Source organism: Macaca fascicularis, chromosome 18 (assembly GCF_037993035.2).
Source record: "Macaca fascicularis isolate 582-1 chromosome 18, T2T-MFA8v1.1".
NCBI classification, from domain to species: domain Eukaryota; kingdom Metazoa; phylum Chordata; class Mammalia; order Primates; family Cercopithecidae; genus Macaca; species Macaca fascicularis.
This window is the reverse complement of record NC_088392.1, coordinates 22,637,371-22,650,889: the sequence shown is the minus strand read 5'-3', so window position 1 is coordinate 22,650,889 and position 13,519 is coordinate 22,637,371. Positions and strand designations below refer to the sequence as shown.

At 41.5% G+C, this 13,519-nt stretch overlaps 1 protein-coding gene across 50 annotated transcripts in view; it reads left to right on the top strand.

Annotated features, from left to right (window-relative positions):
* Window positions 1-13,519, top strand: part of NEDD4L (NEDD4 like E3 ubiquitin protein ligase) — a 368,857-nt gene that overhangs the window by 290,712 nt on the left and 64,626 nt on the right. For 26 of the 50 annotated variants that reach the window (XM_074022439.1, XM_015439728.4, XM_074022435.1 and 23 more), the window contains 4 exons: window positions 651-817; window positions 4,649-4,781; window positions 6,550-6,726; window positions 9,941-10,015. In XM_074022439.1, coding sequence (XP_073878540.1) covers window positions 651-817; window positions 4,649-4,781; window positions 6,550-6,726; window positions 9,941-10,015 — 552 coding nt within the window. Of the gene's footprint in view, window positions 1-650; window positions 818-4,648; window positions 4,782-6,549; window positions 6,727-9,940; window positions 10,016-11,592; window positions 11,653-13,519 lie in introns of all 50 variants that reach the window. The other 24 variants (XM_015439726.4, XM_065533741.2, XM_065533747.2 and 21 more) reach the window with 1 other exon arrangement.

The window sequence follows — 13,519 nt, the reverse complement described above, 5'->3', positions numbered from 1 at the left end:
ACCCATTGGTGTGGACACAGCCAGTGTAGAGGGCCTGAGTAGAAAGCGGCAGCTTTCAGACTCCTGGCTCCTGCAGTTGTTCGGGATGCAAAGAGGAGGCTTCTCTCTCAAAGCCCGCCTCCCTGGGGAGCAACAGGGCTCCGGGCCTCTGGTCCCCTGCGCCATGATTTCTGTTAGAACACAGGTGCAGCGCAGCTCATCTTCCCTGCTCCCTTTACCTCATGGAGGTGTTGAAAAGATGACAGCTGTAATGTGACCCGCATCATTGGCAGGGCTTTGTACAGCCTTGGAGGCCCTCAAGTCAAAATAACAAACATGACATATAGGAAGAGTATGATGTGACTTAAGTAGTGTCACCAGCTGTGCAGATCCAAATCATGTTGTCCTGCAATGTAGTCATCTTAGAGGGCAGCACAATTAAATTGGCCATTACTCAAAATATTTTTGAGGTGTTTCTAGAATGGATTTTTTTTTTTTTGGCCTTCAACTGGGAATTTACTCAAATGTGTCCCCGAAGCCATGGCTAGAGCCAGAGAGCCCCAGAGCAAGGAGACGGGCACACAGGGCTTCTCCTTGCTGCCCTTGTGATGACCTCTTCCTCACAGCCGAAGAACCAACCTCAAAATCATCCCTCTCACTTTATTCCACAGCATGGATGGGAAGTTGTTGACTCAAATGACTCGGCTTCTCAGCACCAAGAGGAGCTTCCTCCTCCTCCTCTGCCTCCCGGGTGGGAAGAAAAAGTGGACAATTTAGGCCGAACTTACTATGTCAACCACAACAACCGGACCACTCAGTGGCACCGACCAAGCCTGATGTGAGTACCGTGTGATGGTCGGGAACACGTGCACTGCACAGCTAGAGACAAATATGGCGGCCCTCTGGGACAAGGCTGGGAAAGAAATCATATGTCAATAAGAGTAGATGGTGGTGTGGTACGAGGTTCCTCTCCATTTATGTAAAGCATGCAAGAGCAGTCAGACCTTGTATATTGTAAGCAATTGCCTTTGAGTCACATGCTGCTATTTTCAATGTGAGCTGATTTATTTTCTATGTATTCTTTTATGTCGATTTCTGAAATACAAAGCAGAGGTTGTTTTTCTTAGACCTGTCTTACATTTGTTGATTATATTGTTTTCTTCTTCATGTTTCTCTCCCAACTGACCCAGAACAGAACCAGCAAGCAAATTGGCTTTGCAATTTTCTGTTTTCTCTAAGTTTTTGGATTTTTACTCTCTTCAAAATGTTGATTTGGAAACCTCAGAAAAAAATTTTTTCTTTTTTTAAGGAAATGTTACCTTCTTAATATAATCAGAAACACATGGCAGAGTTGCAAAATCAGAATTAGTAATTACTGTGTATTTTAATCCCTCACCAGCCTCAGGGATGCAGTAAACCAATTCCTGTTTTGTTCCCTCAGCAATTTGCAGTTTGATTGATAGCGAATAAACACTGGTTAAAACTCATGAACTTTAAAAATGGTTTTGTAGCAGCTTGTTTTTAAATCATTTTATATAGCAAGATCTAAGTCTATTGATAATACATCAAAGGGCAAAAACAAAGTCTTAAGGAAAAGGAATTTTATCCTAGAAATTATGAGCTGCCTAGCAGCCAAGACAAGGAGGAAATTATCGATGAACTATATAACTTTCAGTATGTAATAAAAGCAAGTCTACAGGGTAGTGTAATTTTCTTGTCTACTCGAACTTTGAAAGAAATTGGCTAATAATACATTTTAGACAACAAGCAGTATGAGGTATCATGTTCTTAAAAACCTTTTATCTTTAGAAATTGCAAAGATACTCTACATATGACTGTGGTTGGGGAGGGTGGCCAAGTCTTCTGGTCTAGGTGTTGTTTAATTTAGAGATAAAGCTTACAGAATCTGGAACAACAAATAGCTGTCTTCCCTGAGCCCCCAGGTGGGTTCTCATGAATATCAGCCGTTCGTGATCAGCTTTAGACGACCCAGCGTGGGCATTCGCTCAAGACAGCACAATAGTCTCAGGACAGCAAAAATATCAGAGCAGCTGCGTAATGCTGAACTATCTTTTGTTAAAATTTTTTCCCATGGAAATAGTTTGGTGGATTCTTTTTGTTTTTTATATTATTGCTTACTATTTCCTTTTGATTCATGCCCATAGCTATTAGAATTGTTGTAATCCATCGTAGCTATTTGTAGTAAAAACGAATTTGGACCCACCTTGGGCTTGGTTGCATGTAGTGACTAGAAGAATCTTGGCAGCAGTATCCTAAGCAAAGCACCATTATCTACCTTTGCTCAACAGCATGAGAAAGAAGTACCTGAAAAGGTAGGTCCTCATGCGACCTCTGCAGAAAAGTGGCTAGGAGCAACTCACAAAGGGAAAAATCCTGACAGCTAATACATATATGGAAAAATATTCAACTTCATAAATAAGGATCATGCAAATTGGAGTTTGTATGTTGGGGACAAATGGGGAGAATTGCTACTTTCTCTACCTCACTGAGTTGTGAAACTAATGAGGGAATTCTGGAGAAAACACTTCCTACATTTTTAAATATATACTATTTTTTTGATGGCTCTACAGGTGTATACATGTCCCCACACTCATCAAGGGGTGTACATTAAACATGAACAGCTTTTTAGTGTGTTGAGAAGACCTCAAAAAGGGGTTTAAAAGAGAAACCATCTTTGGTGACAGTGTCCCAGAAACTAAAACAAAAGGTATAACTTGCTGGCTCTTCACTAGTCTAGAGCAACAAGGGAAAAATGCAGTTCTTTTTCGGTTGTTGTTTGTTTGAGACAGAGTCTCTGTCACCCGCAGTGGTGCCATCTCAGCTCACTGCAACCTCCACCTCCCAGGTTCAAGCGATTCTCCTGCCTCGGCCTCCTGAGTAGCTGGGATTCCAGGCGCCCACCACCATGCCCGGCTAATGTTTGTATTTTTATAAAGATGGAAAGTTTCACCATGTTGGTCAAGCTGATCTCAAACTCCGCTCACCTGAGCTGCCTAGCAGCCAAGACAAAGCCTCCCAAAGTGCTAGGATTACAGGTGTGGGCCACTGTGCCCGGCCAAAAAATGCAGCTCTGAATCCAAGTTCGGGTTCACATGTAGTTTTGGGAGAAGGCAGAGGCGTAACTGCCCTATCAGTGAGGCAGCAATGTCAAAGGGAGAGGCTGAACCAGAAAGGACACAGCAGGACTTGGCAGAACCTGAGGAGCTCCTGCTTCCAACGGGCATGACTTCTAGAAGGCAAGAGGAAAGTTAGTTAAGGAACAAGAGTTTCCACCACAACCTCTGCTGGCAGGCTCTTTATTGGGATATGGTATAAGTTCATTTCAGAATGTGTGAGAAAACTTTAAAATTTGTGTTTTAGAAAGAGTCTATAATGAGTGTTCTTGATAAGCAGTATATTTCAATTAGTCTGAAATAAAGATTTCAACTTTTGAGATACTAACTTGTGACATAATTTTTGTTAATGGGATATACTGTCTTATTGAAAGTGTCTGTGAGAGTTTTCCCTGAAAAACTTTTTGGCATTTAAACTTGTACACTAAAAGCCTCTGACTAGTATTTTCCCCCAAAGTATGATTATGATTGCCTATAATTTACTGCAAAAAAAAAAGTTTGTGTGGTTTTTTTTTTTTTTTTTTTGAGAAGGAGTCGCACTCTGCTCCCCTGGCTGGAGTACAGTGTTGCAATCTCAGCTCATTGCAACCTCCACCGCCCGGGCTCAGGTGATTCTCCTTCTTCAGCCTCCTGAGTAGCGGAGACTACAGGCACACGCCACCACACTCGGCTAATTGTTGTATTTTTAGTAGAGACGGGGTTTCACCATGTTGGCCAGGCGCGTCTCGAGCTCTTGACCTCAAGGGATTCACCCGCTTTGGCCTCCCAAAGTGCTGGCATTATACAGGCATGAGCCACCACGCCCAGCCCAAAAAAGTTTTCCAAATTGAATCAAAACTTTTAGATCCTGAATTGAGAGCATCACAGGACAAAAAATAGGGTATGATGTTGCAGTGTTCAGACCCCAGCTGACTAGAGAGGTTATCTCCTGATGTTATTAGGATTTTTAAAGTAGGGTAAAGGGGGGAAATGCAGTGTCACGATTTTGAGATTCTGTCAAAATGAGCTAGAAAGCAGCTGAAAAAAATTCATGTTGGATCAGGTATACTTCCCTCCAGATGACAGCTTTGAATTTGTACCTTTTGTAGTCTTTGGTCAAATTGCTGGTGACCAAAAGTAGCTGCCTTATGATTGCTGGATTTCTAGAAGGATTGGGACTGCCCAGCTGCTGTGTGAACTCACCTGTCACCTCTGCTCCCAGAGGCCTGACTTGTCACTTGGGCATATGGGCGGAGGACTTTGATTTCTGTTTTTTATTAAACACTAAGGTATATTTTGAAATGTATACCTGAAAGATGCTCAGAACGGTGTGACTAATGCATTTTAAAACTGCATGTATTTGATTGCAATGAACCTTAACCTATTTTAGCCATGATATGGTGGGAGAATTCTCACACTGGATGACCAGCTAAGTTGTCAGTGTTTGATGCTGACACTTCAGTGGGCATCTGGCCCTCCATGAGCATTGGACTGTCATGAAGGGCCCGATCTCAACCGCTTCTCTTCTTCTCCTTCCCCCTTTCCCACGTGCTCAGGGACGTGTCCTCCGAGTCGGACAATAACATCAGACAGATCAACCAGGAGGCAGCGCACCGTCGCTTCCGCTCCCGCAGGCATATCAGTGAGGACTTGGAGCCCGAGCCTTCTGAGGGCGGGGATGTCCCCGAGGTACGATGTCACCAGAATGCTGCAAAGCCCGGCAGCTCCTTCTTCCCATGTTCTCCAGCTTGATTTTATATCATAGTTTCTTCTCTCAGTAAACATTGTTGAGAATGTAAAGATTACAGTGACGCAGTGAATTAATTACCAGCTGGATATTAATTAACTTGAAAGTGACTATAAAAGTCGTATTTGACAAGGATATGTAGTTCTATATTGATAGAAATGGAAATAACATTATTTTTATTATTTTTTTTTTTCAAGACAGTGTCTTGCTCTGTCTCCCAGGCTGGAGTGCAGTGGTGCAATCTCAGCTCACTGCAAGCTCTGCCTCCTGGATTCAAGCAATTCTCCTGCCTCAGCCTCCTGAGTAGCTGGTATTATAGGCACACATCACCATACCTGGCTAATTTTTGTATTTGTAGTAGATATGGGTTTCACCATGTTGACCAGGATGGTCTCAATCTCCTGACCTTGTGATCCGCTCACTGCCTTAGCCTCCCGAAGTGCTGGGATTACAGACACATGCCATCACACTGGCTAATTTTTTTTCTTTTCTTTTTTTTTTTTTTTTTGTATTTTTTGTAGAGACGGGGTTTCACCATGTTGGCCAGGCTGGTCTTGAACTCCTGACCTCATAATCCACCCACCTCGGCCTTCCAAAGTGCTGGGATTACAGGTGTGAGCCACTGCGTCCAGCCCACATTATTTTTCAGTATGAAAATCTTAAGATATTTTTACTTTGTAATTTATTTTTCACCAGGGTCTAACCATGTCTCATTAAATGACAACTTGTTTTTATGATAGTTGAGCTATCGAATGAGCCCTGTAACTTGTTTGGGTATCATATGCATATTTTTATTGAGTCGCTTTGACACTTGGAAGAGATTTGTTACCATGAAAATATAAATTTAGGTGAATAGAAATGTGTAATTTTCCCTTTAAATAGTTACGGTATGTTACTTAAAACGTTATGAAATAAACAACAGATTAGCCATAATCTTCCATGCTGTCTTATCAGCTCTGTTTATGTACTAAAAATCCATTCTTCTTAGACATTGTGTTAGGAAGGTCATTTACAATGCAGTGATTCAACTTGGAAAAGCAAAAGTAATGATTCCATAATACGTTCACTCTAAGTTATTTTATACCATTGTTTAATTACAGCATATAGCTTCTATACTGCTGTCATGGTGAATCCTCAGTGGTTAAAAGTAAAGAAAATCCATGACAGGGTGCAGCACAGCAACATGGCACAAGTATACATATGTAACAAACCTGCACATTATGCACATGTACCCTAGAACTTAAAGTATAATAATAATAAAAATAAATTTAAAAAAAAAAAAAAAAAAGAAAATCCATGACAATTGTTTGTAAACTCCAGAGAAACAAGTGTGTGTGTTTGGTTTTTTGCCCACACATACAGTAACAAGTGCTGGAAATCAGTCACTGTTCAGAGAGGCAGTGTTATAAAGTGGGTAAGAGCACAGCCTGTGTCTGGAACCAGGCCTCTTTGATTCACATCATGGCCCTACCACTTGCTAGCTGTTACCTTGGGCAAGTTATTCTCTGTGCCTCAGTTTCCTCATCTGTTAATTGGGGGAGGAGTCATATCTTCCTCATGATGATTGTGAAGGTTGTGTGCCTCATGAGAGGCACTTAGTAGGTGTTAATTGTAGTTACCACCATGGCTATTGTTGTTACATAGCTTTGTTGGGGAGCTGGGTGGATCCCCAGTTCCTAGCATTTACCCCAGTGTCTCTTTCTCTGAAAGCCTTGGGAGACCATTTCAGAGGAAGTGAATATCGCTGGAGACTCTCTCGGTCTGGCTCTGCCCCCACCACCGGCCTCCCCAGGATCTCGGACCAGCCCTCAGGAGTTGTCAGAAGAACTGAGCAGAAGGCTTCAGATCACTCCAGATTCCAATGGGGAACAGTTCAGCTCTTTGGTTGTAAGTAGTGGCCTTGTTTGAAAGAAAAGCTGAGCGATGTTTTATTGTTTTTTGTTGCTTTAGGAGAATCTCTTATGTAAATAGTGACCAAGGGTCTTCCAGCTCCCAGCTAACTCTGACATTTTCCAAAGTTCCTCCTTCCCTAGGAGAAGCAGGGCTACACTAAAATTAGCCCAAGCAGGTGAGAATCTTTCTTGATTTGGAAGGCAGCTTTGCTCACCCCTATACCACTAACACTTTCTTGGTTTATAAAGAACGCAAAGAAGTAAAACTTCATGATGTCTGTAATTATTAGCTTTGACCTTGTAGAATTCCTTTCCCAGCCAAAAGGCTCATGAAAATAGTACCTTTATCACAAAGGTAGTATTTCACAGTAACAGTTAAAAGCCATCAGGCCTAATCAGTCCTCTGAAGTCATATTCTTCAGGATTTATCATTCTCATTTCGCTAATAAGGGCATGATGCTTAAGTGGCTCATCCAAAACAAGGTTTGAATGGGAGATAGAAGACATCTCCTAAGTCCCAGAATATGAACCTTGAGAAAGGTTGTGAAATTGTGGCACTGTCATCAAGGTAGCATTTTAACTGGGGCTCTCCACCGTCAGAAACATACTTTCTAGAAGCTTCAGATGGGCTTAATGCCTGAGCCCAATGGAATCAGTCCCAAAGACTTCCATGTTTGACAATACAAAACTGTGCAGAAATAACCCATAGAAAATCCCTGCTTATGCTTAGAATTAAGAGCAAATGAAGTCTCAGTGTTTCTCAAGAAACTGAACTTAAAGGTGTGCAATAAGGCCGGGCGCGGTGGCTCAAGGCTGTAATCCCAGCACTTTGGGAGGCCGAGATGGGCGGATCACGAGGTCAGGAGATCGAGACCATCCTGGCTAACACGGTGAAACCCCGTCTCTACTAAAAAATACAAAAAACTAGCCAGGTGAGGGGGCGGGTGCCTGTAGTCCCAGCTACCCGGGAGGCTGAGGCAGGAGAATGGCGTAAACCTGGGAGGCGGAGCTTACAGTGAGCTGAGATCTAGCCACTGCACTCCAGCCTGGGCAACAGAGCGAGGCTCCATCTCAAAAAAAAAAAAAGGTGTGCAATAGTAGATGATGGTAGTCACTCCACTGAAAATAGCATCCTAAACAAAGTAATCATTACTGTGACCATAACCAACAGAAATGATAGCACTGCATGCAATGTAAAAGCAAGTAAGTACTCACAAATTGTTACTTTTGATTATGGTGTTTTTATTTTAAAAGACACTATAGGCCTCTATTACATGAATTGCATTTGTCATTCAGTTAATGTGATTTCACATTAAAATTCTGTGACTTTTTCAAAAAGAGATGTGTCGCCAAGATGAAAATGTAGTACTAAATGGACAGGATAAAAGAGATTGCATATATATGGGATATCTGAATTGGTAAAACTGTTGTTATAGAAACAACATAAACAATGAAGCCCTGTTTTTAAAACCTGTAAAACCAAGGAGGTACCACAGAATCCATGGCAGTAACACACCTTTAGTAAACCAAGTAAACATCGTAATTTTCTTCAGCATTAGTAGTAAGTTAGCAATTCTAGTTCTTTGAATGGGGAGCTCCTGCATTTAATTATTCTAGATGCATGAAATATCCTTAAGACCCAAATACAATATCGTATTATTTTCACATCGTGTTCACTGTTAAATGAGAGTCAAATAGGATATTTGCTTATCGGGATTACTCTGTATTCAAGGGCAAGAACTTGAGCTTTGGCTGGGCGCAGTGGCTCATGCTTGTAGTGCCAGCACTTTGAGAGGCTGAAGCAGGTAGATCACCTGAGGTCAGGAGTTCAAGACCAGCCTGGCCAACATGGTGAAACCCTGTCTCTACTAAAAATGCAAAACTTAGCTGAGTGTGGTGAGGTGCACCTGTAGTTCCAGCTACTCAGGAGGCCGAGGCACAAAAATTTCTTGAACGCGGGAGGCAGAGGTTGCAGTGAGCCAAGATCACGCCACTGCACTCCAGCCTGAGCAACAGTGACGCTTTTATTAAAGACTGACTCTTTCACAGTAACCAGTGTGGAAAGATGTGAATTGTCCCCCATCCCTACCACAGAGTCTTGTTGTACCATTTACTTATCACAAAATATTAAAAATGAGTGAATACTAGAAATTGATACCATGGATAAACTTGCTGATAAGGAGACTCTGGCTTCTGTGTGTGACCTGCTGCTAATCTTCATTCCTGTCAGTTAGGCTTCATTTAACCACATAGACTAATACAAACAAGTGAGAGGAATATTAGACACTACACACTGCATCTTTTTTTATTTTAGCTTGATCTCACTATTTTTAATTATTCCTGTCTTTAATACTTGAAGTCCGCTTAGAAGCTGAAATTGGCTGAGCATGGAGGCTCACGCCTGTAATCCCAGTACTTTGGGAGGCCGAGGTGCGTGAATCACCTGAGGTCAGGAGGTCGAGACCAGCCTGACCAATATGGGGAAACCCATCTCTACTAAAAATATAAAAAATTAGCCGAGTGTAATGGCGGGGGCTTGTAGTCCCAGCTACTCAGGAGGCTGAGACAGGAGAATCGCTGGAACCTAGGAGGCAGAGGTTGCAGTGAGCTGAGATCACGCCACTGCACTCCAGCCTGGGCAGTAGAACAAGACTCGGTCTCAAGAAAAAAAGAAGCAGCAGCAGCTAAAATTATAAATACCAGATCTTTCAGAAGTAGGCCAAGATGATGTCTGAGCTCCTCTGAATATAGGATGCAACTGACTCTTTGTCAATTGTAATAATCAATAAATGTGGGTAGCCACATATCACTGTTTCTTCCTCTTTTTCCCTCTATTCACATCACATTAAAATTTACCTGGAGGGTGCATCTTAAAGCAAACTACAAGACTGCTAGCTTCTTCCTGTTTGTAAAGCAGCATTGGAGTGTTGCAGAGTCCTGTTGAGTCTCCTTCCGAAAGTTTTGGTCTCCTCTTATTTTTGCCATTAATTCTAAGGACCAATCAAAATTCCAGTCTGCTTAACTGAAAATTAAAGTGGAAGATGACTTTTTCAAGGATGACTGTCCTTGCTCTGAAAAGATGTTTCGTTTAATTACCTTCTAATATCGAAGAGCGGTGAATATGGTTGAGTGATGTATTTGTTAAACCAATGAAAGTTGCTTTTAAGAATATATTTCTTGATGCTTCCTGTCTTTTCTTCTCCTTCCAGCAAAGAGAACCCTCCTCAAGGTTGAGGTCATGCAGTGTCACCGATGCGGTTGCAGAACAGGGCCATCTACCACCGGTAACCCATGCTAATTTCCAGTCATCAGTTAACTTTTTGGGCTTTCATTTACAATCATCTGGGCTGCTGCAAAAAGAGTTTTTCCTGTGTAAATTTATTTACCATATAAATGAGATGTTTTTAAATTTCCTGGCAAATTGCCCTAGGAAAGTGGATTTCCAGTACAGAGAATTGTTACTGCCACCCATCTCTAAAATGCTGGAACCTTCACTGCTTTAGTTTTTCACCCAAATTTATACCAATTTTGATTTGCTCACTTAAACTTCTTGGTACATTCGTAATTCCTTTTATTTTACTGAGTTACTATAGTTATGCTCCAGTGATCTGTACTTTGAAAACACGAGTCCCTTTAACCGGGAAGAACTCTTCTGGGCGACCATCCACATGTTCCTTTCTCTTTCTAATGACCTGAAGTCTGAACTCTACAGAGCCTCTGTACCTTCTCTTTAAAGGCAGCTCTGCTCACCAGGAATTGGCTATAATTCTTTCCAACTCTCTCATCATTTTAATAGCTATCAGCAAACATAGAAGTGTAGGGAATTTTGTAACATCTGATGTATGTAAAAATAAATATTCAAGTTGGAAGCTAGACTAGAACTGCCTTGAGAGATGTTTGATGTACACATTAAAAATGAGAAATTTTACATAAATTTGTTTCTTCTTTTGGAGGTGAAAATATGTGGTTTTAACGTGTTCAATTTGATATTTTACCTTGACAGTTTTTGTCTGTTGCTCTAAAACCTTGATCATTTTTAAGACTAATAATGTATTATGTATGAATTTGAAGGGGGAAAAGTGCATTTAAGGTTTTTGAAATTACAGTGTCTTCCCTCTCGTGTATGTTTTTTCTTGACTTCAAAGGATATTTCGGCCTAGGTTTTCATTTTTTATGTTTGAGAAAAAATTAATGAGTATACTAGTCAAGGAAGCAGCCAAAATAATCGAGTCATTTGTGACTTACGCTGGAGAGACTTAATAATAAGCTTGAGAAGAGCATCTTTTCTGGGATGGTTTCAGTACAGGGCCCCACAAACAAAACAATTAACTGAGATGGACTGGTGGGATCCTTCTCAGCCTCATGATCTGTGATTTTCCTTGAACGAATGGCACTTTCTCTCCTTTTCAAAATCAATGTCAATTTTATTTCCCAAAGAGCTCACTTTCCTGGAAACTGGTGATTCCTCCCTCTTTCTTTGTACTTTATGATGCTGTAAACTCACTGATCACCAGTGGCCTCTTGAGTTTTGAGTGTTGGCGGATTTTAGAATCTGCTAATTATTTGATAATGGGGGGCAAAACCAGACCAGCTTTCCATTTTTCTCTAAGGCAGCTCACTCTTTTGAGGTTGTCATTGTTTACCCAGATCAAGGATGAGCCACCTCGGGTGGCATAGGGGTCAGCTTCCTTTGTGCTACTGGTCATCAGCGACTGCTCGGCTTTGTCTGGACAGAGTGGGTTTCAGGGATTCTGATCTCATGTCACCTGCCTTACAGCGCTGCCACAACAGTGGTCCCTGATTCAGACAGCCGTGGGTCATCCCCTAAGTGCATTTTACTGATGTAAATTATCATTCACAGCCCAGTGCCCCAGCTAGGAGAGCACGTTCATCAACTGTCACGGGTGGTGAGGAACCAACGGTAATGATCCACTTTATCAGACATCAATGGCAAGAGGCTGTGGGGCAGTTTTAATATTTCATGTAGTGGTGAATATACGCTCTTTTTAAAAATAAGATTAGCTCCTTTGTGCTACAAAGCTGCACACATTTCTTATTTTAAGCTTCTCATTTTGGGATTATTTAAAGGTACTGGGTAAGATAGAATGATTTTTTAGTTCCACATAATTTTCTCAGGAATACTATCAGGCTTTGGTTAAGTGCGTCTAACTTTACCATTTAGAAGATATTTTTGGCTTTAAGTGTTTGTACTCCTGATAAGTTTTTCCTTTTCCTTAGAATGCGTGGTAAAAATAATTTGGTTGGAAGATAATCAGAGAAGCCACAGGAATTGCATGAGACTGAGTGTGATTTCTGGGTGTTCCCAGGGCCATTCTCTTTTCTGTATCTCCCCTACCACATTTCTAACAGGGGGTTAGACTTTTCTTGTCTCCAGAATGCACCAGTGACCCTTTCTCTGCCACCAGGGGGTCTCCTCACAGGAATGAACAAGTTTCCATAATACCAGGGGAGCATAATTAAGATATCTAAGTGATCTAGAAAAATTGATGTTTCTGTAAGCCAACCATTCTTATTCATTATTTTGAATAATTTATGGTATTCTTGTTTGTGGGTGACTTAGATTTGACCATGTATTTTAATTGCCTGTTTTCTACTTGATCCCTGAAGTTAGGCTAGCTTGTAGTTTATGCTTTGCACTGCAGTAGCTGTTTAAAGAATTTCCTTATTGTTTCACCTGTGCTGTATTTTGCTGTAACTGCTCATTACTTGTGGATAGCTTTACGTATACAATTGCTGATTTTCTAAAAGATGTTGATGACTTCAATTTAATGCTCAGCATTGTACAGGGGAAATTCAAACTGGCAACAGTCAGCCCCGGAACACTCAGCTCAGGTTAAGGTATTGAGCTACGGTGGTTTACGTGAGTCATGTGTTGAGTGAGGCAGCCTCCAGTAGAATTCAAGAAATTCTACATGAACTATTTCCCACTGTGCATTTACAATTTCTGTGGGAGTAGTGGAGCTTCGAGGGGGACAAGATCATTTTGTGAAGTAATTTTAGTAGAATTCAGTGCTGATGAACATCATCTGTATATCACCTATTTTTGTATTTTGTTGGCCTTGCAACCTGCTTGTAGCGTTGGAGAGTTGTGGTAGCTGATGTAGTAAATGAAGTGTGAATGGAATTATTGCAGTACCAGGCTCCATGGCAAGGGTCACCTGGCAGGACAAGGTGACCCCTCTGAATGAGATCACGGGTGGCACTTTAGACTGCCCTTTTCTTGCCTTCTTGCCTGCACTCTCCCCTCCCCGTCACTGAGTTTCAGCATGGGTTGGGTTTTTTCTTCCCGCAGGCTTGGCAATATTCGTTCCTAAGTGTTTCATCTACTCTGGTAGAAGAGATAGATCTCCCTACCTAGTTAGGTTTGAAAGGATCACATCCGTTTCTCTTCAGCTGTATCCTGCATGTTTCTCTTCCACAGGTTAATTTATGGTATTCTTGTTTGTATGGTATTCTCTTCCATCCTTTGTCATAAGTGCCCTTGACTTTCTGTCTTGCAATTCTGTCTCTTCACCCTGTGTTTCCCTCTTCGGTATCCACTCTGTTCCTCTGCCCGTCACTCACACTGAAGTGTATTGTCCTGGGCTGGAGCCACCGTGAGATTATATCATCTCACTCCGCGTGTGCTGTCTCAGACATACGGCTGCGTACACATAGGTACACATTGTGCCACTTTATTTTATTTTTTTAAAATGGGATGTCGTATAGACATTACTCAGCAACTTGATTTTTACTTATGGTCATTCTTCTGGGACATATTAATAATT